The 26,359-nt window shown below is 35.3% G+C and overlaps 2 protein-coding genes across 2 annotated transcripts in view; one reads left to right on the forward strand and one right to left on the reverse strand.

The window, feature by feature from the left end:
• The window catches only part of LOC145331283 (dolichyldiphosphatase 1-like), a 33,757-nt gene that overhangs the window by 1,442 nt on the left and 5,956 nt on the right, over nt 1–26,359 (forward strand). Inside the window, exons 2-5 of the mRNA XM_080175901.1 lie at nt 11,644–11,750; nt 12,492–12,643; nt 13,460–13,522; nt 13,907–13,978. Of these exons, the coding sequence (XP_080032027.1) occupies nt 11,675–11,750; nt 12,492–12,643; nt 13,460–13,522; nt 13,907–13,978 (363 nt within the window). The 5' untranslated portion in view covers nt 11,644–11,674. The remainder of the gene's footprint in view (nt 1–11,643; nt 11,751–12,491; nt 12,644–13,459; nt 13,523–13,906; nt 13,979–26,359) is intronic.
• On the reverse strand, nt 14,418–25,007 carry LOC145332150 (uncharacterized). Its single transcript, XM_080177099.1, has 15 exons — nt 24,836–25,007; nt 23,713–23,768; nt 23,161–23,235; nt 22,787–22,836; nt 22,250–22,293; nt 21,154–21,231; nt 20,734–20,801; nt 20,136–20,217; nt 19,336–19,382; nt 18,281–18,360; nt 17,615–17,699; nt 17,155–17,286; nt 16,537–16,579; nt 16,162–16,213; nt 14,418–14,649 (listed from the first exon to the last, which is right to left on the reverse strand). The coding sequence occupies exons 1-15, from the start codon at nt 24,963–24,965 to the stop codon at nt 14,541–14,543; spliced, it is 1,131 nt and encodes a 376-aa protein (XP_080033225.1). The 5' UTR covers nt 24,966–25,007; the 3' UTR covers nt 14,418–14,540.

A 26,359-nucleotide genomic window follows, 5' to 3' on the forward strand; every position in this document is an offset into this window, starting at 1 on the left:
TGTCTTGTTAAGGACTGTTGCTGCTGATGGTGATGGTGACAGAGATGATCTGGTAGAGTTCAGAGAGGAGGATCAAGCAACACTAGAGTTGGTCAACTGTGGATAAATGTCTGGCACTCAAATCCCCAACACCCTACCAAACAAGGGTTGAGCTTGAGTTGGGAAGCTTGCAGGTGTGTAAAGTTTAATTTAATGCTATCTGATGTTTAAAGCAATCAAATTCATGCAAGCAAAGTTGATCTCCTTAAAATTGAATCTGGCACTGAATAGTTTAAATTGTCTGATGATTATGTATCCATTCAATCCTAATCTGATGATCTTTAGGAGTGGCTTGGAGTGGAGCCAGCCCAGTAGAGAGGGAACCCTGCAAGAAGTGGCCTACAAGCAAAACTGCCACTTGAAAAAGGTACATACATTTAAGAGTCAAATTTAAAGAGCCTTGAAACTAGCAATTTCATAAATATCAGCAATTGAGTCCTGTAAGTCATCTTTAATAGTGTTGAACAAAAGAATCTTAAGTCAAGTCTTTAAAATAACTGATGATTCATTATCATCATCTTCCAGCTCCTCAAGTATATCTTTTTTAGAGCTGCAGCTGCTGACAATCACAAGCTGACAAGGAGCACCAATTGACAAAGAAGTACTAGAGGATGAGATAAGAGTTGATTGCTGATGATCTGATCAAGATGATGATATAGTTGATGATGATACCAAAGATGATGATATAGTTGATGATGATACCAAAGATGATGATGAAAGTAATGATGAAGAAGCTATGAGTGATGAAGTTATTGATGTTGACAGCCAAGAAATGTTGAAGTAAAAGATGCTTGAGAAAGACTATGTAAGTTTAATTATTATTGTAAACCAATTTATTTTAATTTCTTTCTTCAATAATTCAAATTCAATCAATTTCTTTTACAAAAGCAGATAAAGTTTGACCTTCTGTCACTAAAAAATATTCAATTCAAAATCATTCCAAAAGTTTTATTTTTATCAATTTTAAACATTTTAAATTTTAAATCAAATGCATATATTTATTGTAAAGGATATCTGGATTAGTCTAATGGTCTATTCTTTTTAGGTTTACCGCACCATTGATGTAAGAAACTATTGAATAAGAATAAGAAACTGTGTGTAAATAAAGTTCAAATATTTGCAGAAGTCAACACAGAATGGCTAGAAACAAACTTTAAAATTCTACCTGTGGGCAGTCAAGCTGAAATACTATGCAGGTCAGAACAGTAAACATAGTAAATCTAGTGGACCAGTTACTATAAGCCAATGTCTGAATCTGATGCTTCTGAATCACATGGATTTAGCCTATCATCAACTGAAACAGCAATCAACATATCACTGGAATTATCAAGAAGGATTGAAGCTCTTGAAACAGAACCAGAATCATCTGTTGGAAGTGCCTCAGGATTAGATGATTATGATATAGATCTTACTGGTACTGAGTATATTGTTGAAGATCCTCCTGTTAATTATGGTAATAAAACAAGTGTTCCTCTACAAATAGCTTTTGTCTCTGATACTGATGGTACTGAGGAAGATGAAGCTAATGCTACCATTAGGGATCTTGAAAGGTATATTAGTGCTCCTACAACTCCAGTACCCTCAACCAACAACTCAGCTCTTTCTCTACAAAACACAGATACAGTTGTTGTAAAGAAAACAGTCTCCAAAACTATGGCAAAAACAATTAAGAAGCATCTCACCCAACTGCTTGATGCCTCTATGGTCTGGGAAGATGACTTTGAGGATGTTGATCCTACTAAGATTACAGCAGCTGCTAGAAGTGGCTTGGTTGAAATTGCAAGAGACCAAGCAACTAAGACCAGAGAAGTTATCACTTTCTTCAATGAGAATCCTTCTGATCAGTTCCTTGAAAACAAATTAGAGGAAGCTAACCTGCTGAGGAAGAAGTTCTCTACTTTTATCAAAGCAGCTAATGAAGCAGAGCATGCCACACCTTCCTCTTCCTTAAACACTTCTTCAAACTCCATATCTGATGAGATTTCTGGTGAAAGAGCCTTGGCTTTGGAAGCCCCAGTCTTGAAATTGGTTGATAATGTCCTTGCAGAGTTGAAAGCTGTGAAGGAGACATCTGTCAAGACAATGGCTAACTATAAGTCTATGGAGGCTAGTTATGAGGCAGCTGAAATGGAAGCCAGGGAAGTAAAGAATCAGATTGATGACATTGTTAAACATGCTATTGCTGCTGGTAAGAGAGAAGCTGTTCATAGATTAGATCTGAAGTCTGTTGAAGTTCAGAATGCTAAACAGGATGCTAAAACTGCTCTCAAGGCTGCAGCCAAGAAGCTTGGAATCACACCAGGAAGCACTAAGAGTAAGGCAGATATCAAGTTCAAGGTTCCTGTATTCTCTGGCAACTATAAGGAAGGAAATGACTACTTCACATTCTCTACTCAGCTGAATGATTACTTTGATTGTCAAGGAGATTTTAGTGATCATGAGAAGTACCTGAAGCTAACAACTGAGTGCTTGCACAAAACTCCAAAGGAAGCCTGTGCTGGATTGACAACATATTTGGAATGTATGGAGTTGCTGGAGTCAATTTATGGTCAGCCAAAGATTCTCTTTAGTCAGAAGGCTGCTGAAATTGAAGAGTTTGGTAGGTGTCCTACAGGTTATATTGAGAGGAGAAATTGGGCTATTAATGTGCAACACAAATTGTCTAGTCTGCACCAGATGGCTACCAGGCATGAGATTACTGATGTTTATGGATCTACTGATATTCTGTCTATTGTGCAACAGAATATGCTTCCTCATGATGTGCTAGAGTTGAAGAAGAGAGTTAAAAGTAAAAGGAGAGCTTATGGTGGATTGATGCCTGGCAGAGAAGAACTGATGATGTTACAGATTGAATACTTACAAACTATGGTTGATGAAGCTACCTTTGAGCTTGAATATGATATCTCTATCTGTGGGAAGACAATTACTGATCTTGGCAAGAAGAGCCTTAAATCAACCAGGAGTGGCAAGTCATATGCAGCTAAAGTCAATGATAATACTGGTGATAGTGATGATCATAATCCTACTCAAGCAAGTCAATCTGTTGGTACTGTTGTTGCAACCCCTTCTCAACCTGTTACAAGTACTCCAATCAACAGTCCAACTGCTGCCAAAGAGAAGAAAAGTAGTAATAAGTCTAAGAATGCTGCTCATCAAGTGAATCAAGCCAAGGATCCTAAAGTTGTCCCCTGTTCTTGGTGCAACAAGAAACACACTCACTTGTCATACTGTAAAAGATTTCTGAAGAACAAGTCCTATGAGAGGTTTAAGCAAGCATGTGCTACTGGGAGCTGCATAAGATGCCTGAGAATGGATGCTGGATTTACATATGATAAGAGAGAGGAATGGTTCAAGCAGCATAAGCCATATTGTCTTGATAAGTATGTTTGTGATCAAGAGATATGTAGAGACAAGGAGCCATGGAGACAGAATCATATTTTATTGTGCAAGTTTCATCATGAGGAGAATGAGAAAAGGAAAGAGGAATATATTGCTACTTTAGACACCAAGTATATGCCTGCTAATGCTGAGATCCACTTCAGCAGTTTCCCCATCTTCTTCAATGACAATAAGATTGATTCTGATGATGTACCTGAAAATCCTGCTGTAGTTAAGGATGTTGATAGTCCTCCAATTTATATGATGCAATATGTACCTGGACCCAAGAATGAAAAGTTGCTCTGCTTTTATGACAGTGGTTGTATGGGAGCTGTGTTGTCTGAAAGAGCCTTTTCAATACTTGATTCTTCATTGACAAGACCAGGACCAACAGTATTGGAGGTAGCAGGAGGTGGAACTGTCAGGATTCCATATGGCGACTATACTGTTCATTTACCACTTGTTGCCAAGGATGATCCTAATAAGGTTGCTGAAATGACTATGCTGAGGATGGACCAAGTCAGCTCTGAATTTCCTGTTTGGAGACTCTGTGAAGCCTGGGATGAATTGAATGAATCCTACAACAATGATAACCCTGATGGTAAACCACTACCTACTGTTGAGGATGAGATAGGTGGAGCCACAGTTGATCTGATGATTGGGATCAGATATCTCAAGTATTTTCCTGTGTATGAGTTTTCCTTAAGTTGTGGATTATCCATCTTTACAGCCAGATTTAAAGGAGTTAATGGCAAGCAAGGAGTCCTTGGAGGATCACATAGCTCATGGAGGAATGCAAGGAATGCTGCTCAAATGATGGGTCCAAAGATGTTCTTAACCATGGAAATGAGAACATACAACTTTGTCAACTCTACTCTTTATGGTCCTACTTTTCCTGTAATGGAGTGTTCTGAGGAGTTCACCAAACCACTAATTTGTCAAGTGTGTGAGTGTGAGGAGGATTATGAAGATTACAAGGTAAGAGTGACCATTGCAGCCAACTCCCCTAAAAGAGAGATCAAGGAATTCCAGCTACTAGAAGAATATGGAGGTGAGGATAATTACAGATGTCAGAAATGCAGAAATTGCCAAGACTGCAAGAATGCTGAGACTCTTGAGGAAGCTAGTCTTAAGGAGGAGCATGAGGATTTGCTAATTCATGACAGTGTTACCTATGTACCTACCAAGAAGAAGTGTACTGCTAAGTTGCCATTTATCCTTGATCCTAGCAAGTATTTGGCTGATAATAAGTATATTGCTGTAAAGATCCTTGAGTCACAATTGAGAATTGCCAGTAAAAGCCCTGAGATGATTCCTGATATTTTACATTCCCATGAGAAGCTAAGATCAAGAGGATTTGTAAAGAAGATTTCAGAGCTGCCTCCAGAAATCCAGAAGTTAGCAAGAGGGGATGGATATTTTATACCTTGGAGATGTGTATTCTCATCATCATTGAGTACACCATGCAGAATGGTCTTTGATGCATCATCAAGAACAAGCACTGGTTATAGTCTTAATTGTATTCTTGCCAAAGGATCCAATATGCTTGCAACACTTGTAAATCTTCTGATACAGTTTAGAGTTGGTGCTTCTGCTTTTACAGCAGATGTTCAGATGGCTTACAATGCAGTTGAATTGGAGCCAGAGTTCCTGAAATATCAAAAGTATCTCTGGTGTGAAGATCTTGACCCTAAGAACCCAGCTGAGGAAATGGTTGTTTGTACACTTATCTATGGAGTAAGACCCAGTGGAAATCAGACTATGGTTGGTTTCAAGAAAACTGCTGATTTTGCTGCTACTATCCCTGAGCTTGAATATACTGGTGGACCTGCTGTGCTTAAGAAGAAGTTGTATATGGATGATGCTATGTCTTCTCATTTAACTGATCAAGCCAGAGATCTTGCTGCACAAGGATTGATTGATTCTCTTGCCCTTAGTCAGATGGGTGTTAAAGCTATAACCAAGAATGGGGAAGATCCTTCTGATATAGTATCTGCTGATGGAGAATCTGTTGGAGTGTGTGGATATGTTTGGAACCCCAAAGAAGACACTATTGGACTAGACATAAAACCTCTCTTTTTTGGTAAAAAGAAAAGGGGGAAAATGCCTGAACTTGTCACAGGTGATGTTAAGGAAGCTCTTGCCAAAACATTTACAAGAAGAACTCTTTCTGGTAGAGTTGCTTCAGTTTATGATCCTCTGGGTATTGTTGTTCCAGTGACTGCTGACTTGAAGGTTGATCTTAGCCAGATGTGCAAGCTGTCTGAAGGATGGGATGATTCCTTGCCAAATGAACATCTTGACAAGTGGGTGCAGAATCTTGCTAGTATTCAGCTGCTTGGAAATATTAGAATCCCTAGGACAATCTTCCCAAAAGAAGGTCTTGACATTGATAACATTGAGCTTCTGATTGCTACTGATGCCAGCCAAGTTGTTGCAGTTGCTGCTGTTTATGTTAGACTCCTCTGTCCCAATGGAGAATTTGCTTGCCAGTTGATAGCAGCAAAGTCCAAGCTGACATCAAAGTTGACAGTGCCTAGGGCAGAGATGAAGGCTTGTACAATGGGAGCAGTTCTTGGTGATGTTGTCAAGAAGCAGTTTAATGGTTTAATCAAGAGATGTCTGTATGTGACAGATTCTACTGTGGCCCTCTCATGGATTCACCAAGACAGCAGGCCATTGCAAGTTGGAGTAAGGAATTGTGCTATCCAGATAAGGAGGTATTCTGATGTTAATGAGTGGAGACATATTGAATCTGCACTTAATCCTGCTGATATTGGTACAAGGCCTTGCAAAGTTTCTGATGTAATGGAAGGATCAATTTGGCAGGTTGGACATGAGTGGATGAAGCAGCCCCAGCAACAGATGCCTGTCAAGACTGTTCAAGAGATGACCTTGTCCAAGGAGGAGAAGATGATTGTTGCCAAAGAAATCAGAAGCTCTGATATTCAAGGGATCATTCTGACAAACTTGGTTGCTAAGGTTTCTGAAAGGTATGAGTTCTCCAGATATATAATTGATCCTTGCTCCACCACCTGGCCAAAAGTTCTGAGGAAGTTGGCAATATTGGCTAGATTGACCAAGATTTGGAGAAAGAAAGCTAAGAGTCTTGAAGTAGTAGCAGAGAAGGTTGTTGTAGTTGTTGATAATGAAGATGAAGAACATGCTAAAAGGTATCTGTTCCAAGTTACAACTAAGGAAGTGCAACATTTTAATAATCCTTCCAAGTTGGTTGATGGTAAACTTGTTGATGGTGTTCTTAGACATGATGGAAGAATCCTTGAAGGGGATGAGCCTGACAATGTTGCCAATGTGATGGTGGATCTGAAGCCCTTCACCTTCTTCAACCCTATCTTGGACAGATACAGCCCTGTAAGTTATAGCATTATGACATATTGTCATGTTACAGTCACTCATCATGGTGGAATCAAGAGTACTTTGAGAGCTTCCAGAGATATAGCATTCATTCTTCTTGCTGACAGTTTGGCTGCTGAGATCAAGAAATCCTGTAAGTTTTGTCAGAAATACAAAGCCAGACTTCTAGAGGCAGAGATGGCCAAAGTTCACCCATCAAGATATATTATTGCTCCTGCTTTCTACTCAAGTCAAGCTGATCTTTTTGGACCCTTTGAAGCTCACTGCAAACATGGCAGGAGATCAACAATCAAGGTGTATGGTGTTGTCTTCAAGTGTTCTACAACTAATGCTTGTGCTGCATTTGTTATGCAAGCATATGACACTGAGAATTTTGTTGATGTGTTTCTCAGATTTGGCTCCAGATATGGTTATCCCAATCATGTGTATATTGACCAAGGATCACAGATTGTTGCTGCTTGCAAGAAGATGGAGTTGTCTGTTGTTGACCTCACCAAGACCATCAACACTAAAACTAAGACAAAGCTTAGTTTTGAAACTTGTCCTGCTGGTTCCCATAATTTCATTGGTGGTGCTGAGAGAGCTGTAGGAAGGATTAAAGAGTTGTTTAATGCTGTGTTCAAGGGATTGAAGTTGGATGTTCTTCACTATGAGACTGCCTTCTGTTGGATTACCAATGAACTCAATTCTTTGCCTATGTGTATGGGGAACAGGTACACAAATTTGGATGAGATGGATTTGATCACCCCTGCCAGGTTGTTGCTAGGAAGAAACAACAGGTGTGCCCCAGCTGGTTCTATCACAATGGCATCAGGAGCCCAAATGCTTAAGCATATGGAGTTAGTTGAGCAGAGTTGGTGGAAAGTTTGGGCAAGTCAGAGAATTGCTGATTATATTCCCAAATCAAGACAATGGCATGGTGATGGTATCCCAATAGTGAAGGTTGGTGATGTTGTTATTTTCCTGAGAGATACTGGTGTTCAGCTTGGTGGATTATCATGGAGAGTTGGTATTGTTGCAAATTTGGAAGAATCTCATGATGGTATTGCCAGGTCAGTGAGTATCAAGTACAGAAACAAGATTGGAGGGAAGTATTACTACACCAAGAGATCTGTAAGAGAGATTGCTGTGTTGGAATCTGAGGATGAGTTGGATTTGCCAGGCCAATTGAGTGAAGCCCTTGCCAGAGCCAACATCAACCTGACCATCAATACTGTAAGTACAGCATGAACTCTCTATCTTTCTTCTTCTATGAACTTTAAATGTCCTTTCTTATTAGTGAATTGGCATACATTTTGAACTGTGTAAAACATCTATGCCACAGTCAGCCTTTATGGCACTCCTAGTTTTAGTGATTTTATCTGATGAATTTATTATAAGTCTGTTGGAACACTTAGTCTGTAAGAAAAACTTTGAATCTGATGAATTGATATGTGAAACAAAGGACATTTAAATATTTGTTTATTTCCATGTTTTCCTCTATCTCTATTATAGTTGGCACAAATTGTGTCATTTTATGAACATTTTATGAAACCTTTAAAGATTTTAAACAAACTAATCAAAGCTCAAATAACCAAATCATATCAAAGTGGAGCTGGAGTTCAGTCAAGATTCAAGTACTGGAGTGTTGAAATTCCATTGTGGCTAACTTTCTGTGGTGGGACTGTACAGAATGTACATCTAGAGCAGCAAAATGGAATTTCACCTTAATCTTCTGAATTTTCTAGATCATCATTGGCAGAAGAGTCCCCATTGTCAAGAGGATCCTCCAGATGATTATTTCCACCAAAGATCAAGAAGATTTAGTTATGAAATTATTATTTAAACTTGTTTAGCTTGAGTAAGGCTTTATGTAAATAGGATGCCAATCTTAATGATTCTATGTAACTGTAAATGTAAAAGTCTAAATGATTCTTTTCTTGATTTTGCTTTTGCTGCATTTAATTCCCTTAAATTAACTTAAATTAGCAGTCATAGGCAGGAAAGATAATCTATGAATAGACCTTATTAATTGTTAATTTTATTTCCAGATATCCTAAGTGTTTTATTTAAAATGAATGTATGAAACAATCTGAAAGAAACCAAAGATTTAAAAAGGTAGAATTTTGACTCTTTTTTACAATTTGCTCAGTAGCCAAGAGAGGTGGGGCTGAGGCATTGTTGATGTTGATCCTGATCTTGTCTTGTTAAGGACTGTTGCTGCTGATGGTGATGGTGACAGAGATGATCTGGTAGAGTTCAGAGAGGAGGATCAAGCAACACTAGAGTTGGTCAACTGTGGATAAATGTCTGGCACTCAAATCCCCAACACCCTACCAAACAAGGGTTGAGCTTGAGTTGGGAAGCTTGCAGGTGTGTAAAGTTTAATTTAATGCTATCTGATGTTTAAAGCAATCAAATTCATGCAAGCAAAGTTGATCTCCTTAAAATTGAATCTGGCACTGAATAGTTTAAATTGTCTGATGATTATGTATCCATTCAATCCTAATCTGATGATCTTTAGGAGTGGCTTGGAGTGGAGCCAGCCCAGTAGAGAGGGAACCCTGCAAGAAGTGGCCTACAAGCAAAACTGCCACTTGAAAAAGGTACATACATTTAAGAGTCAAATTTAAAGAGCCTTGAAACTAGCAATTTCATAAATATCAGCAATTGAGTCCTGTAAGTCATCTTTAATAGTGTTGAACAAAAGAATCTTAAGTCAAGTCTTTAAAATAACTGATGATTCATTATCATCATCTTCCAGCTCCTCAAGTATATCTTTTTTAGAGCTGCAGCTGCTGACAATCACAAGCTGACAAGGAGCACCAATTGACAAAGAAGTACTAGAGGATGAGATAAGAGTTGATTGCTGATGATCTGATCAAGATGATGATATAGTTGATGATGATACCAAAGATGATGATATAGTTGATGATGATACCAAAGATGATGATGAAAGTAATGATGAAGAAGCTATGAGTGATGAAGTTATTGATGTTGACAGCCAAGAAATGTTGAAGTAAAAGATGCTTGAGAAAGACTATGTAAGTTTAATTATTATTGTAAACCAATTTATTTTAATTTCTTTCTTCAATAATTCAAATTCAATCAATTTCTTTTACAAAAGCAGATAAAGTTTGACCTTCTGTCACTAAAAAATATTCAATTCAAAATCATTCCAAAAGTTTTATTTTTATCAATTTTAAACATTTTAAATTTTAAATCAAATGCATATATTTATTGTAAAGGATATCTGGATTAGTCTAATGGTCTATTCTTTTTAGGTTTACCGCACCATTGATGTAAGAAACTATTGAATAAGAATAAGAAACTGTGTGTAAATAAAGTTCAAATATTTGCAGAAGTCAACACAGAATGGCTAGAAACAAACTTTAAAATTCTACCTGTGGGCAGTCAAGCTGAAATACTATGCAGGTCAGAACAAAACTTTCCATTGTTGTCTTTCTAATAGCAGAAATTTATGTTTGCTTGAATTAATTTAGCCAATAATGAACTGGGGGACGCGTTTGTTATTAATAATTGGTTAATGCTAAAAGCAAGTTTCAGGCTATTGGATATTAGCCTACAGCCAATAATGAACTGGCGAAAATGAGTTGATTTTATAGGCAAAAAAGAAAAGTTGCCCCATCACTTTTAAAAGGAGGCTGAGACCTAATTTTCGGCCAGGTTTCCCATCCCTTATCCCTGATTTTCAACAGGTAGATTTCTTTTGTTGAGGTGTGTTGTTTGTTACTTATTGATCTCTTAAGAATTTTTTTTTTTTTGCTGGTCTGCGGGAATTCAGAATCATCCGCCTGACTGGTCCTTTAGCGGTTTCCCAGCCAAACATCATATTGTTGTTTCCAACCTCTACTTCGTTCCCGAGCCCAAAGTTAAATTGGTCTTTACTTTGTGCAGATTGAACGTGAGCAGGTTTTTTCTAGGGAATGATTGTTAGCCCCACCCAAACCCCCTGAACTGGGGGAAGTGACCAGAATTCAGTCTGGCATCTACCCTAGGACCTTTCCAGCACAGTAGGACTCTTCTGGTGTAGCTCCTAGGATCATTGATGCGCGGTGCAGGATGGACGGCGTGCACGTAACTGGTCTTCCATCTCTTAAGAATACGGACACATAAATCGATATATTATAACATGTATCATTGTATATTGCACCAGAGTTTCACATTCTCTTATAAAGCGAAACTCGCAGCTAGCAAAACAACAATACCCCTTCTTCTCCCTCCTACTAGATTGACGAATTGTCCAATAAATGAGGTCCATGTTAGCAACTAAAGTTGACGAAAAATTTTCACCTGCCAATATGCCTATGTATATAATTATATATCCAATGTCACAGAACTAAAATAAATTTTTTATAGAACAAAGGTGGGCCATGAAATTCCCTTAAGGTGGTGTGTAGTACATTACTACCTTTGAAATATATGTATATTATTACTTACAAGGATAATTATATCCATAAGCAGCTCAGTTATAACAAGCCAGCAACGATAAAATTTGAATGTTAAGAACATACCTAACATGATATTAGGATATCTTTGCCGACTAGCTCAGTCGAATAATTATACTGTTTTAAAAGTAGGTGCGCTACTTAATTACAATGGATATAGAATACGTGGATATAGTGACAGAGCAATTTTTTGTCGTCAATTTAGGTTGCTAATATGTCTAGTCCCCAGATATTGGTCAATACGTTCCTTCATGGTAAAGGGAGGGGGTGGGGTAAATTCATAAGGATGAGAGCTATATATCATCCAGCAGGAAGAAACATTTTATCAGGGTATGCGAGAATCTCTCACAATATCCACGTATTCTATTTCCAATTGGGGAACATTAAATATATCTCTTTGTTTAGGTACCTAGATAGTTGTAATTAGAAGAAAAATGGAATCCTCAGATTTTAATCCAACTGAGGATAATGTTAAATGGAAAACATTGAGCCTTACTCATGTCGAATATCCAGGGAAGAATAAGAGTGTTTGTCAGAGATAGGTCAATCAAAATTAGGTCAATCACCCCCCCCCCCCCCCCCATCCCCCATTGAAAAGAAATTGATGTTGCTTGTCTGAAAAGATCTAGGAATGGGGGAAGGATACAAGTACCCAAAGTTTTCCCAGTTGTTGACCTTTGAACTTTCAGGCAGTTTTGCGGAGCTGGGAGCCGTGGAGCCGCCATATTTTGCCGGAGCTGTAATTTTGGTTAAAAAACGGCTCCGAATCCGAACTAGATACCTAAATAAAGAGATTTTTTATAAATTATAATTTGGTAACTCTGTTTTGTCATGTGCAAATGCCCTTTTTAAGTTTTTCAAGTCTATTTTATCAAAAATTGAACTTTTGAAACCTTCAAAAGTCAAAAATAGACGTGGGGAAAAAATATGTTGAGTTTTTCTTGATTTTAGGTCGGAGCTGGAGCCGCCACCATGACAGACGGCTCCGCGGAGCCGGAGCCGCACAAAAATCAAACGGCTCCGCAACGCTGCTTTCAGGCACTTTGGGTGGTACAAATCTTAAACTTTTAAATTAATAATCTTTTTCTAAAAAAGAATATTTTATGTTTATTGTAATTGGGTGGATACATCAATCTATTGCTATTACCCTTAAGATTGCAAAATCATAAAGAAGGGAAGGTTTTACTTTCAGATTTGATTTAAATGATCTAATTCGACAAGAAATTTTATAAACAACTCTTAATTTTTATACAGAAGGAGACAAATTGGGTAAAATATTCGCCATATACTCTCTGGCACCCCTGGTCATAGCCATAGTCTTGTTTACTCTGTTTGTATCAAGAAGAGATTTACACACGGCAACCCTGAGCCTCGGAGTTATTCTTAATCATCTCCTGAATCAGGTAATTTTGTGTGTGTGTGACTGTGCGTGTAGCCTTAGTTTCTTTGTTTTACCTATGTAGTTATGGATCAGAGAAATAACTTTACTTATCTAACCTGGATAACCTCAAGAGCACGGAATAAACCATTAGATACTACTTTGTTGCATTTCTACATACAACTAACCTTCTAGTTGCACGACTTTAGTCTGAAAGTCCTAACTGTGTGCATAGTATTGAGTTGCGTCTTTTTTGGAACCAAGGTATTATCACTTATATAAATACTAGCGGCTTCGCCCCTAGCCTCTAGGGGCTTTGCCCCAAGAGATGATAAAAAAAAGATAAGGTGAAATTCGTAAAAAAAATAAGAAGGACCAAGGAAATCTCCTGCAAAAAAAAAAAAATTTGGGGTGTTTTTTTTAGTTTTTTGGGGGGTTGGGGGTGTCCCACCCCCCAGGAAAATAGCTTAAAACCATCACAGGACCAGTAGGTATAATCCCTGAAAAGTAGAGCCCAATCGGTTCAGCGGTTACTGAGATCTTAAGCTTCAGACGGACAGACAGACATCGTTCTACTTTGTATTATAGATTTAAGTGGGGCATTGACATTGAGGGGATTTATTCCAGGGGTGATTTGTCTTGGGAGAGTGGAGGTACCCTCTCCCAAAATAGTTACAAACCTTCCATGGGCCTATAAGAAACTTTACTGAAAAGTAGTAACATGTCAGACCAGCGGTTATCGAGATCTTAAGGCACACACAGACAAATTGCTACTTTTCAATAAAGATTTTCCATGCAAGTTACCGTTACAGGATGCAATCTAACTCTCGCTTTTGTTCAGATATTGAAACGAGTGTATGCAGAACCACGTCCTGTTATTAGAGAAGTTGTCCTTGAGGAATATTAACAAACATTGTTTACGGCATGCACTGAATTTTTTTTTTTTTGTTACGTTATTTGTTACCAAAACGTACTAAGTCTATTTTTGGATCTCCAAGGATTTTCTCATTCAACATTTTTGTTGTTGAAAATAGCTTAAACCCTTCGTAGGTCATTAGTCATATTTCCTATAAAACTCACTTCTTAATTGGACCAGCAGTTAGTAAGATCTTAAGCTTTATACGGACAGACAGACGAAGAGACATCGTTATACTTTGTATAATAAATATCCTAAGAGCAAATTTGTTTCTATTTATAATCCGTACCTAATTTTTCAAATATTTTATTTTTAAGAATTGGTAGATTTTTTAAGATAAATATTTTTCAAAGTTGTTTGTAATAATCTTAGAAATATGGATGGCCGTCGAATCATAGTCAATACATGTGGTTTGTCTGTATGTACTGCGTTCTTTTTATTAGGGTAAGAACTTTTATTAGAGAAACTACTCTATAATTTTAACTTTGTCTGCTTCTGTCAGTATGTCCGTAACATTATTTGGTAATTTTATAGGCTGTAAATTAAGATATAGCTTACATTTTTGTTGAAGATTCCCTGTACAATAAGCATCCAGTATTTATAATTTACTTGGTCCGTTGGTTTGTCAGTCATGCATAAAAAACTAATACCTATTTTTTATTATGGTTTCTTATTTTCCTTATAATATTGCTATTCTCTTCGTTTTTTTTCTTTTAAAAACAACTGAAAATTTGCTCTATAATTCACCATGTCTGTTTGTCCAGTCAAACCATGATTTTTTAGCTACGCTACTTATTAATGTCGTCATCCTTGTTAATAAAATGAGCTCAGAACTCTAGTAACTAAGGGACGAGACAAACACCCCCCTGGCGAATCGCTGTCAATTGAACCTGCTTCCCCAATGTAACATGGGGGTATATTGAATATTCTAAATGTACTTGACACTTAGTTTTACGGGTTTATACATACTTAATAATTTAATTTTTTTGTTTGTCTAAATTTATTATCACAGTAGTTGAACAACATTATATTTTTTAACAATGTCATTACGAACAAACATATCATTTTGTGGCTTGTTTTTCGGGCTTTTGTAGTTTCCTTCTCTGTGCTTAAATCTGAAATTATAAATGTGTTAGGTGGTTTTAGGCTATTCATAACCTCCCCCACTCTCCCATAGGCAAGGGGCAAAGCAACTAGTCTAAAATATAGAAGGAAGTGTTTTTAGTTTTACTTTTGAGCAAAAAAATGAGGAAATGTCATTTTCGATTGGCTTCTTTTCAGAGAAGCTTTATACAGGGTGGGGCAAATAAGACCGGACAAATTCTAACTTCTAAACAAATGAACATAAAATCGTCAATTTTAAAGATTTTATTGAATTTTAAAAACTGGCAAGCAAAATAGGTATATAACTATTAGATTATTCAATAGAATCGCCGCCAGCCTCAATCACCGCCTTCACCCGCCCCCTGAACAACCCGCAGGCCCTGGTCACCATGTCCCTGTCCAAGCTGGCGAATTTCTCCTTGATGGTGGTAATGAGGGAGGTCTTTGTTGTATAGGCACGTCTATTGGTGCATGCTTCAAAGTAGCCCCAGGCCAAAAAGTCCATTGAATTAAGATCGGGCTGCTGGGAGGCCCCATTTCCTTTAGGAACGTGAGTAACCGCAGGATTCAATTTCACCCAACTTTAACGCTACCCTTTGACACGGAGGCTCTTATTTGGACCACAGTTGAGCTGGAACGACGTTTTATACCTTTTTGGAAATGGCATGAAGATTCAGCTAGGGTTGTCAGCCCAATCCAAAGTCTAAAATGAGATTTTAAGTTCCATATGGGTCTCTAACGTAGAGAACCGAGAAATTTTCACGATTTCACACAATTTTTGACATCTTAAAATCTGCCACGTTTCACTTTGCCGGAGTACTACAGCCAAGCCACTTTAGATAGAGAGCTCTAGTCTTTTCTAGTGTCTTATCTATGTATCTAAAAGTATCCCCAGCAAGTTGCATAACTCTACCTCATCTACAGATGGGCTGAGAACCGATTTAGTGGGCCCTAGTCGAGAATCCAGATTATTCCACCGGCGCATTTCGAATCTGCCTTGTTGAACATAAGCGCGGCCAGCTCAGAGTACGAGCACATCTTCGTCCAAAACTTTTTTTGTGCTAAAAAGTAATTACCTAAGCTTTTTATAGTGGGGTCAAACGTCCTGATTGGTCAAGTAGTTTTGGCGCTATGGCCGATTAAAGTTTGTCCGGTCTTATTTGCCCCACCCTGTATGCGTAAAGAGTGACTTCTCCTTCTATGAAACAAAGTCTCTACTGGCTAATTGGGAGACCACTAATTGAGTTAGAAATGTTAATAATTATAAGACATTATATTTGTAATTAAGTAAAGTAATATCATGCTTTATTCAGCATGTAGAAAACAGGGACAAGGGATTCTAAGTGATAATTTTCCCACAACCAACTTCCCTCTTCCCCCCCCCCCCCCTTCTTACTAACTTCTCTTCAGTTAAATCACAAAACAAGTTATGCCAATTTTTTACCAATTTCAAATGGAATTTGGTGATTAAACGACAGTTATAATAAGTAAGGAAAGGTATTGTCAAATGAAAAGGCATATACCTGGTGTATCCCTTGTATTTTAAAAAGTCTATGATCAGTTGTGGGGATGAATCTGAATAAAGTAAGAAGGTAATTTAAAACAATTACATATTCTACATATCCATAAGTACATTGTTCAATAGGTATGTATATTGAACCAAGAGAAAAAAAGTGTCATTTTCTTTGACTTAAAAATGCATTTTGGAATTGAATAAATATTTTAACAGACTAAACAAATTTTAATTTACAAATGCTTCTAATGCTAAAGATATATTTTAAATTTCAATTGTCTAGAATGTTTCTAAATTAACAAAATAAAATTGTTTGATAATAATGAAGACTCAAAATTACTTAATATTTATATCTTATTAATGATTAAAGTTGATTAAAGTATACCTTTCATCAATTCGCCTGCCAAACCAGTTTCTACAGATAGAACCTTAACATTTTAAGCCATATGTAAGAGTTAATTTCTCACAAATGATTTTAAAAAATAATTTGAAGATCATTTAGTTATGAGTGTTTATTTTGTTGGCAAGAAAGGTTCGATCCTGCTACTCCCCCACCCTTTAAAAAAAACTTAATCGGACCTTTACCAACACCCAGCTTCTTTTTTAGAGATTAACTGCACCAAACAACAGCTAAAAGTAACAGTAAAATCCCCCCCAGATTCACTATTTGGACCAATTTGCTAAGATTCTTACTTATAATTGTATCTTATTCTGATACAGAGATACTTGTATTTAAGTACAACTATTCTTCAGGGAGATAGGGGACATAGGGCTGTTTATTACACTGATCCTCAAAGTTTTTTGATAACATCTTTTATTCGTTGGCTTAACAACATTGGGACTTTTATGGAATTTTAATTGGTTGGTTCATTAAATTGAGTGTCCAAACTTTTTAACCACTAAATGTAATTTACAGAAAAGGTAATTTTGAGTATCATTATTAGGTATGTACATCAATGTATCGGCCATTGTCTTATCCCTTTAGATCCCTGATAATTCTTACCTCAATGTCTACATGGTCCCAGTTGATACTTCTCAGTACAGCCAGCTCCCAGCCCTCAATGTCCAGTATGAACAGATTTACAGAAGGCTTGCCAGCCGCTTGTAATATGCTCTCAAGATTAAAACATTGCACCTACATATTTAGTTGAATCACATTAAAGAAATTTGAAGCAATAAATCATGCAAGGGATTTTTTTCAATCTTGTTACAATAAATACATGAACAAGAAATTTTGTGGTCAAAATAATACTATTTTATAACAAAATCAGTCAAAGCATATGCCTGTTACTGTGTGGTACTTAATGACAGTGTAGATGCCTTTTAAATATAAATGAGCTAAGGTAGTAAAAGGATAAATGTATAATTTTGGAAGTTGGTGACTTTAGTCAACTCATTGAAGTGATTATTTTAAAACGTGATAAAAACATGAAAATAAATAGATGAACAAAACTAGCACCTACCGGAAATACATACGCACTTGTACTATCACCCTCACCCCCACTAAATCCAGCCATTGCAGGCTGATTATCCTTGTTTTTTCCTGCACTGAATAATAATGTTCTTGTTAAATTTTGTCTGTATTAGCCTTTCAAAATATAATTCCTATTGGGATATTTTAAATAAGATTTCATTCAATTATAACAAAAGTACATTTTATTTGATAATATCATCTTATTTTTATGTACATATTTTTGGAACTGAAATCAATTTATTCTACAGGTAAATATGACTTTTTTTTAGATTTTTTCAACATTTCAAGAAATTTCATAGTACCTAATACCTATAGTTGTTTACAAAAAGACCAAAGATCAAAAATACTAATTTACAAGACTTGTCAAATGCAAATTCTGAAATGAATCTTATTCCATACCTGGGGTAGGATAGTCCCTTTCGTAACACCGCACCTTATGGGGCGATTCTTCGTATTTTTCACAGTAGCTTTTCTCCTATTTCTAGCCCCTGCGGGGGGGCTCTAACCCTGCGGGGCAAATTACCTAACCCTGTGAGGCAATCACCTAACCCAATATAACCTGACCTAACCTAATATAGCCTATAAAAAGCCATTTTCAAAATACGACGAATCGGACCTTATGGGGCGATGTTACGAAAGGGACTATTCCCCATACCTGTAAAAATTGAATTTAGTAAAATGAGCTCTAGTCTGTGTGCCAAGGCAGTGGTTCAATAAATATGACTTCCTTCTTTTCTAAAAAAAAAATGGAAAAGGTGGTAAAATGAATATTTGGAATCAATGGAGATGGAGGGAAAGGATATATTATTACTTGGATATTACACCAGATCTCCATGTTCTTTGATAAAGTGAAACTTGCAGCGCGCTAAGATAACAATACACCAGGGTTGGCATTAAAGAAAAAAACACTTGGTTTAAACCAAGGGGTTTAATCCAAAAAAAACCAAGCTTTAAAAAAACCAAGGTGGGGATGGTTTTAAAAAAAAAATATTTATACAAAGCCTAGGTATCTTTCCAGTTATATCTTTTTATAATGTAAATAATACAGTTAATAAGTGTCAAAAACCTAAATACCTGATATAAATTTTTTTTAAAAGTTTAAATCTTGTACTTGGTGATTATAACTAATAGACAATTTAGACAATTTAATACTTTTCTAAAGGCAAATGATTTTTTTAAAGAAGTTTAAATTCATTATTATACATTGTTTAGGTATTTAAGTTAAAGCATTCAACAAGTTCCATTAAAATTCAACTTTATACTAAATTAGAATACTATAATTTGGATATTATTAAAAAAAAACAACTGGTTTTTATAAAAATAAAAACGATTTAAACAAAAAAAAACTGGTTTGTTCTTTTTTTTTTTAAAAAAACCCTGTTTTTTTACCAACCCTGCGATACACCCCTTTACCCCATCCCCTCTTTTCCTATTGGATGAACGAACTGACTAATAAAGAGTTCTATGTTAGCAAGCTAATTTGTCGACAATTTTTCCCCTGTCCTAATATCAACGTATATTCTACAATCTACATTCATTGATTATCATTTTATCAAGCTTTCCAAACAGTCCCTTAAAATTTGGTACTTTTTATTTTTTAAGAATAATCGGATAAACTTTTGATAGAATAAAGATCAAATTCTTTTGACATATAACAGTTTTCTTTCATTGAAATATTTTTTTGTACTATGAAATTTCCATTTCACCTACCTTTTTACATTTGTTAAAGAAGGTTGTAGTTGTTTCAATCAAAACTCCTAAAATTTATAATATTTAATTTTCTAAAAAAAAAATAGTGGTTATTTATCATTTGGAACTGCACTTAGGATAAATTTTGATAAACTTTTCTTATTAAAATGGGAAAGAGTTGTGAATACCCAAATACAAAAAATGCCAGTTTTTGGGCATATCCTTGATTATATCAGTAATAAAGAATGTTTTCAAAAAAGTAATCTTTCGTTGTTTGCTGTTTGGCCCGCCATTTGAAATGCCTAGATAACAGATCTATAGTGTTGATGTATATACAGACAACTACCTCCCTTCTTTTTTCAAAAGAGTTGTGAATACCCAAATACAAAAAATGCCAGTTTTTGGGCATATCCTTGATTATATCAGTAATAAAGAATGTTTTCAAAAAAGTAATCTTTCGTTGTTTGCTGTTTGGCCCGCCATTTGAAATGCCTAGATAACAGATCTATAGTGTTGATGTATATACAGACAACTACCTCCCTTCTTTTTTTAAAGACCTCTTTCGTCTGCTTCTAAATTACTTTCTGCTACTTAACTGTGTTAATTTAAGTGACACCATTGGTTGATTTTCAATGACCCAATAGAAAGGTTGCACAAGGTGGTTGCTATGGGGAGATATAGTTATTTATCCCTTTTTCCCTCTAGTGTTTTACTCTAATACCTAGAGTAACTTTGTTATTCATATTGCTAATAAGAAATGAAAGTTATCAAAGTAAAATGAACTCATAAATAAGGTATAAGCTAGTTAAAAATAAAATAACCTGTCCAGTTGTAGTTATGTTCTAGAGGAAGTGAGACTGAAAATTCACAGTCGGCAGCCCCAGCCTCCACGAAAAATCCTCCCTAAACACAAGTTGGATCATGGAAAAAAACGAAGTAGCGGGTTTCGTTTATCTTCATAGTAGCTTTTCTCTTATTTCCTTTTCCTTCCGGGCGCTATAACCCTGCGGGGTAATGATTAATATTTGCCTAACCTAAAATAGCCTATCATAAGCTACTGTGAAATTACGACGAAATCAGCTAGTTAATTTTAAGAAGTTGATTTTAACCCCTTATAATTAGATCTTTGGATCTTAAGGGATAAGAGAATACGATAAATTCATATACATCCCCTATGCAGTTCAACCAAATAACCAAATAGACTAAAATATTTGGTTGAAACGTTTGAGCGCTGCCAGCTTGAATAAAAGTACCCAAAGTTTTCAAGCTAAACAACTAGAAAAATAGTTTATAAAACTTTGGATATCAGTATAATTTACAGCTTCTGAAATACAAATCTAACACACTAAAGAATTTGCCTTTTTAATCTTATTAAAATGGAGATTGACTTTTTTTGCTATGAATTATTTTAAGACTTACTGTTAGATTGTTTTTATAAACCATTTGCATTACATCCAATGCTTGTTGGTTCCGTTCATATTTCATATCTGTAAAAAAAACAAGTTATACTAACAATTTAACATTCGTGAATTCCCTAAAGAGTAGTGTAGCTGCTTTTTAGTTCACTTTGTTTTTCCGTAAATGTGACTTTCTAGGCTGCTATTGAAGACAGACAGTTTTGTCCGTCTGCCTGTCAGTCATGCTTCAAAAGACAAACTTAAAAAAGGTTTTGCGATTCTCTTTGATTTCCGGCCCCCCTAAGTTATTTCATTTCTTTGTTATGACAAATGAAGATCTGCTCAATAACTCGCTTTGTCCGTTTGTCCATTCCATGATTATTTTGTGCATCACTACTTATAGATGTTGTCATCCTTGTTTTTATGTGTTTAAATTTCTTACCCAACCATTTCTCATTTTCTAAAACATATTTTTCATCTCTTCTTGCTGGTGGGACAAAATAGTCCTTTTTTAATATATCTAAAAATATTCTTTTTTTCATTTTTTATTATATATGTATAAAAGGGGGGGGGGCGAAAGTGACACTTTTTGAAACCAAAACTAAAAGTCAAAGGAACTCAACTAAAAAAAAGAGTTACAGGTCTGACATTTTGCATGGTAGTTGCTTTAAAGGGGTACAATATGGAACTGTGAAGAAACGGCGGCGCAACCGCCGAAAACCGCCGAGAAAAGGCAAAAAAAATTTCGGCGGGAAACGGCGGTTTTCGGCGGTTGCGCCGCCGTTTCTTCACAGTTCCATATTGTACCTCTATAAAGCAACTGCCACGCAAAATCTCAGACCTGTAACTCTTTTTTTAGTTGAGTTCCTTTGTTGACTTTTAGTTTTGGTTTCAAAAAGTGTCACTTTCGCCCCCCCCCCCCCCTTTAGTGACTACGCTACTAGAGGCCTATAGAGGGAAAGAAATTGACCCACTACTTTAAATTTCAGTTTTAAAAAGAATATTTTTTGGTAGGGGGGGTAATTTTCTCAGATTGGTGATTTCTTTTCAGAGGGTAGAGTTTCCCTTACCAAAAATAGTTCTAAACCTTCCCTGTACCTAGAAAAGGATTAACTGTAAATAATGACCATATTATTTTAGCGGTTAGTGAGATCTTGAGCTACACTAGACAGAGAGATATCCTGTTACTTTTATTTAAAAAGTATAGATTATTTTTGGCGTGTAAAATGACAATGAGGTCAAGGAGGGCGACATTGGGCTGTTTATTACACTAGTCTCAAAGAGTCAAAGTTTTATAATAATGTTTTCTAATACGTTGGCTTAACAACCTTGGGGACCTTTTAAACTCTTTTTGGTTGGTTAAATACGTTGAGTGTACAAACGTTTTAACCACTAATTGTAATCTATAGACTGGGTAATTTAGTATGTCATTATTGGGGATGTGCATCAATTTATCGACCATTGTCATATCCCCTAAGATCTGTGGGGTAGATATGAATCTATATGAAATACTACCTATACAGTAATAAATACTTAACCTGATAAATATATTTCATCAGGATCTAAGCAATTCAACAATGGCCTAAAAAGAAATATGATATTATAATCATGTTCAGTACATTTAAAAACATTCAAATTCTGACATAATTTAATAAGACATAAATTTTAAAAAGGTCGCCTTTTTAATACCTTTCTGTATGAAATCTTTGAAATCATTTGGTTTTACAAAAACTGGCCATTTATGTAAACCCATCAATTTCAATTACATTTTATATTTATTTATATAAATAAGTGGTCAAATGCCCAATAGATAACCAACACTTAGATTACACGACCTTTGTCTGGAAGTCCTAACTGTGCAGTACATGTTAAAAATTTGTGCCTGTATATGGCCAAGCATAGACAGGCAAGAAGGGGGTACTCACGCTATATTTATCGAGCAGTAGAAACCATTTTCAACGTCTATAGTTATGACGCAATGTTGGGCCGAGATTCGAACCTAGTACCTTCCTTACAACGAGCGGATGCGCTACGTTTTACGATACAGTCGCTGTAATTTTTATTAGTTATTCTACCTCATTTTAGATACCAAATCTATTTTTGCATTTCTGTCATTTGGCTTGTCCTGAAATTGTAAGATCTTTGTTAAACAAACACGACAACATCCATAAAAGCGAAGCTCTGAAATCAAACGGTCAGAACAAATGAATAGGATAATTCGGGAATAGTCCCTTTCGTAACATTCGTCGTATTTTTAAAATGTTTTTTTTATAGGTTATTTTAGGTTAGGTTAGGTTATATTGGGTTAGGGGATTGCCCCACAGTGTTAGGTAATTGGCCCCGCAGGGGCTAGAAATAGGAGAAAAGCTACTGTTAGGCCCCCCCCCCCAAAAAAAAAAAAAAATAAGATTTCTGGATTTTTCTATCATTGATCTATCCCTGTTCTTACCGAGTCATAAACTGTAATGACATTGTTGTAGGTTATATCCACAAATTTTGTGTCTTTCCCTTGGGTCACATTTTTCTAAATAAAAATATTATGAAGATTTTAGTTCTAACTTAAATTAAGTAGCGAAGCTATTCTATAATTCGCTGTTTCTGTCCGTCCGTGCGCCAGTCTGTCAATCCTTATTGTTATGTGGAAATTTCTTGAATGCTACTCAGATATTTTTAGTGAAGATTCCTATTTCTGTTCGCATCTCGTCTATACATTGCTTTGTCCGCCTGTCTGTCTTTTATGCTTTAAAAGAAATTTAAAAAAAACTTTTTTGTATTATTAAAGTTTCGTGATTTATTTTAATTTCCTGTGTATCCTCTATTTCTTTTTTATGGTTAGTGAAAATCTGCTCTGCAATTCACTTTTTCCATGTTTTTTTTTTGGTTACGCTACTTATGGATGTTGTCATCCTTGTTTTAATTAAAATTGTAAATTAGGCACTATTCACTTTCTTTGTTATTTGTTTCTCATAAATAATAGATATTTATCGCATCTATCTATAACCTGAATAACTTCTCTAAGCTCGTCACAATCTATCCCATAATTATTATCAACTCCATCTAAAACAAAATTTAGTTCTTTAGATTAAAAATATTTATATGATATTTTTTTTAGATATACCTAATTAACATAAATTTCTAAGAATAACAAATTAACTTGTGAGACAAACGTACATTAATACTTAACAATAATGTTGGAATCTCTAGTAATGATTCTAGGATTGCTATGCTTTCTGAATTATATCTCATTGCTCGAAAAATCAATATGATCTTTACACCATGCCTAACTTAACAAACAGATCTAAGCGTTTCGGACGGACAGACCGACCTTAAATGTAGAAAAGCTTCGCTTAAAATTTTTTTTGAAAGAAAAGTCAAATTTTAAGATTATTTAGAATGTAGGTATGCTATAAAAACTTATAGTTTTTTACGAAGGGAGTTATTACTTAAATATATGACACTAGTATATATTAAACTAGCGGCTTCGCCCCTAGCCTCTAGGGGCTTTTTTCTGAAGGTTCAGTGGAGAGTTTTAAAAATTTTATTTACACTTTTTTACAGTTATTTTCTGTAATTTATAACATTTATAACTCTTTATAACTTTTTATATTTATTCATATTGATTTATATTATTTAAAACCTTTGAATTTTCTCTTTTTCATATTGTTTTTTTTTTTAATTTCTTTGCCATTTGCCTTTTTGGGGCTTCACCCCTACAGGAAAAGGAAGGTTTAAAAATCTTTTTGAATTTGATAAAATAAAGTTTAAAAGAAGAAAAGAAATTTAAAAAGAAGAAAAATAATTGAAAATACAAAAAAAAATATAAAAAAGTATAAAAAAAATATAAAATTTATAAAAACATTAAAATTAGAAAAAAATATGAAATTTTTTTTTTTTTTTTTGGGGGGGGATAGATACCCTAAAACCATCTCAGAGTCTATAAGAGGCTTCACTGTAAAGAAGAGCCATGTCAGTTTAGCGGTTAGCGAGATCCTTCGCAACAGACAAAAAAAAGCTTATTACTTTATATTATAGGATAACGTGGCTACTTTATAATTAGAGTTTAACCGACTTTCCACCGAATAAATTAACTTTTTAAATACCAAAATAATAAGTAAATGTTTTACCTATAACATTTGATGATGAGTTATTTATAACAACAAAACCCCAACAGCATAATATGATCAACAAAAATGTTTGAATATTTCTGTATGTTATAACTTTTCGCCGTAAGAATTGAATTATTTTCTCTAACATTTTAACTTGAAAATATAACTAACTATGTAAAGGTAAAAATACGGAGGTATCGTAGAAAGTTGTAAAGAAACTTAAGTTTTGTTCTACAATCTAACCAATTTATTTTGTATAAAAACAGCAAATTTTCAAAATATTTTGAAAAAGAGGAGCTATTGTATGTTTACAATATTGTTGTAAAATATGTTACTACTGAAATAGTTTTACTTTTACAATTTAGTATTGTTTTTTATCTATTTTTTTTACATAGCTTTACATAGGACCTATGATGGTTTTAGGCTGTTTTTTTGTATTGGGATGGATTGAGAGTATTTCTTGTCCCATTTTGATATTAATTATGTGCATTAAAGGGGCGCAGCCACTTGTTTTATTAAAATTGATTTAGCTTACACGATAGCCTTCTTCGTAATTTCTTTTTATAAATTGGAAAACAAGTTGCTAAAAAAATTACTGGTTATTTGTTTTTTAGAAACTTTTGTTCTTTTAGCAGGGGGATGATAAGCAAAAAATCAAATACGTTCACGCACCGTACACACACACGCACTTAGAAACGAGTTTTATGACACACACACACACTTAAAAATACGCAATATGGCAGGAGGGTAGCCGTTTATTTAATCTACAATCCTTCTTTTACCCGAATTTTACCAGCTACCATTGGCCAAACTTTATACATAAGACTTAGTGGGGAGGGGGGGGGGGGGAGTTGTTGAATTTAAATTATCGTTATTTCTAATATGGCTTTAAAACCGATACTAAAAAGTTATTTATTGTATTCTAGACAATTTTCAAAGTAATATAATAATAAAAATCATAATTTTAATCACCTTTTTTATTAGCCCTAACCTTCAGCCCCTCGTCGTTACAAAACTGGAACTAATCTGATTTTTTTATTATAATGTCCGCGGAGAGCTGTCTATAATACGATGTTATAAATGACTATTCTAAACTGCACTTGTTTACATACTTACATTTTTAAGACTTGATAAGATGCTTCGTTGACATTACTGTGTGTCTTATCGCTCTAAAAATCACTATTTTTAAAATCAAGATGATAGGATAATTATAGCTTGTAAAAAGTGTTTGAATAAATCCGAAAAATCAACATAAGCTTTTTTTGTCTACAGCGCTTAATGATAAAATTAAACTTTTACAATGAGGCTTCTTATAGGTCCAGAGAAAGTTTATAAAATTTGGGGGGAAGAACCCCCCCCACTAAGAGAAATCGCTTTAGAAATTTAACTTTTTCTTTTTAAAACTTAAATTTAAAATTAGGGAGTTTCCTTCCCCCCCCCCCCCCCATCCCTCCCTCCACCATAAGTGCCCCTAGAGGCTTCTAGGGGGCGTTATCGCTAAGTGCTTATCAAAAGGACATACAAATTGATTTGTTTGATTTT

Source organism: Acartia tonsa, chromosome 11, assembly GCF_053477335.1.
Source record: "Acartia tonsa isolate MP-2025a chromosome 11, ASM5347733v1, whole genome shotgun sequence".
Classification (NCBI taxonomy): Eukaryota; Metazoa; Arthropoda; class Copepoda; order Calanoida; family Acartiidae; genus Acartia; species Acartia tonsa.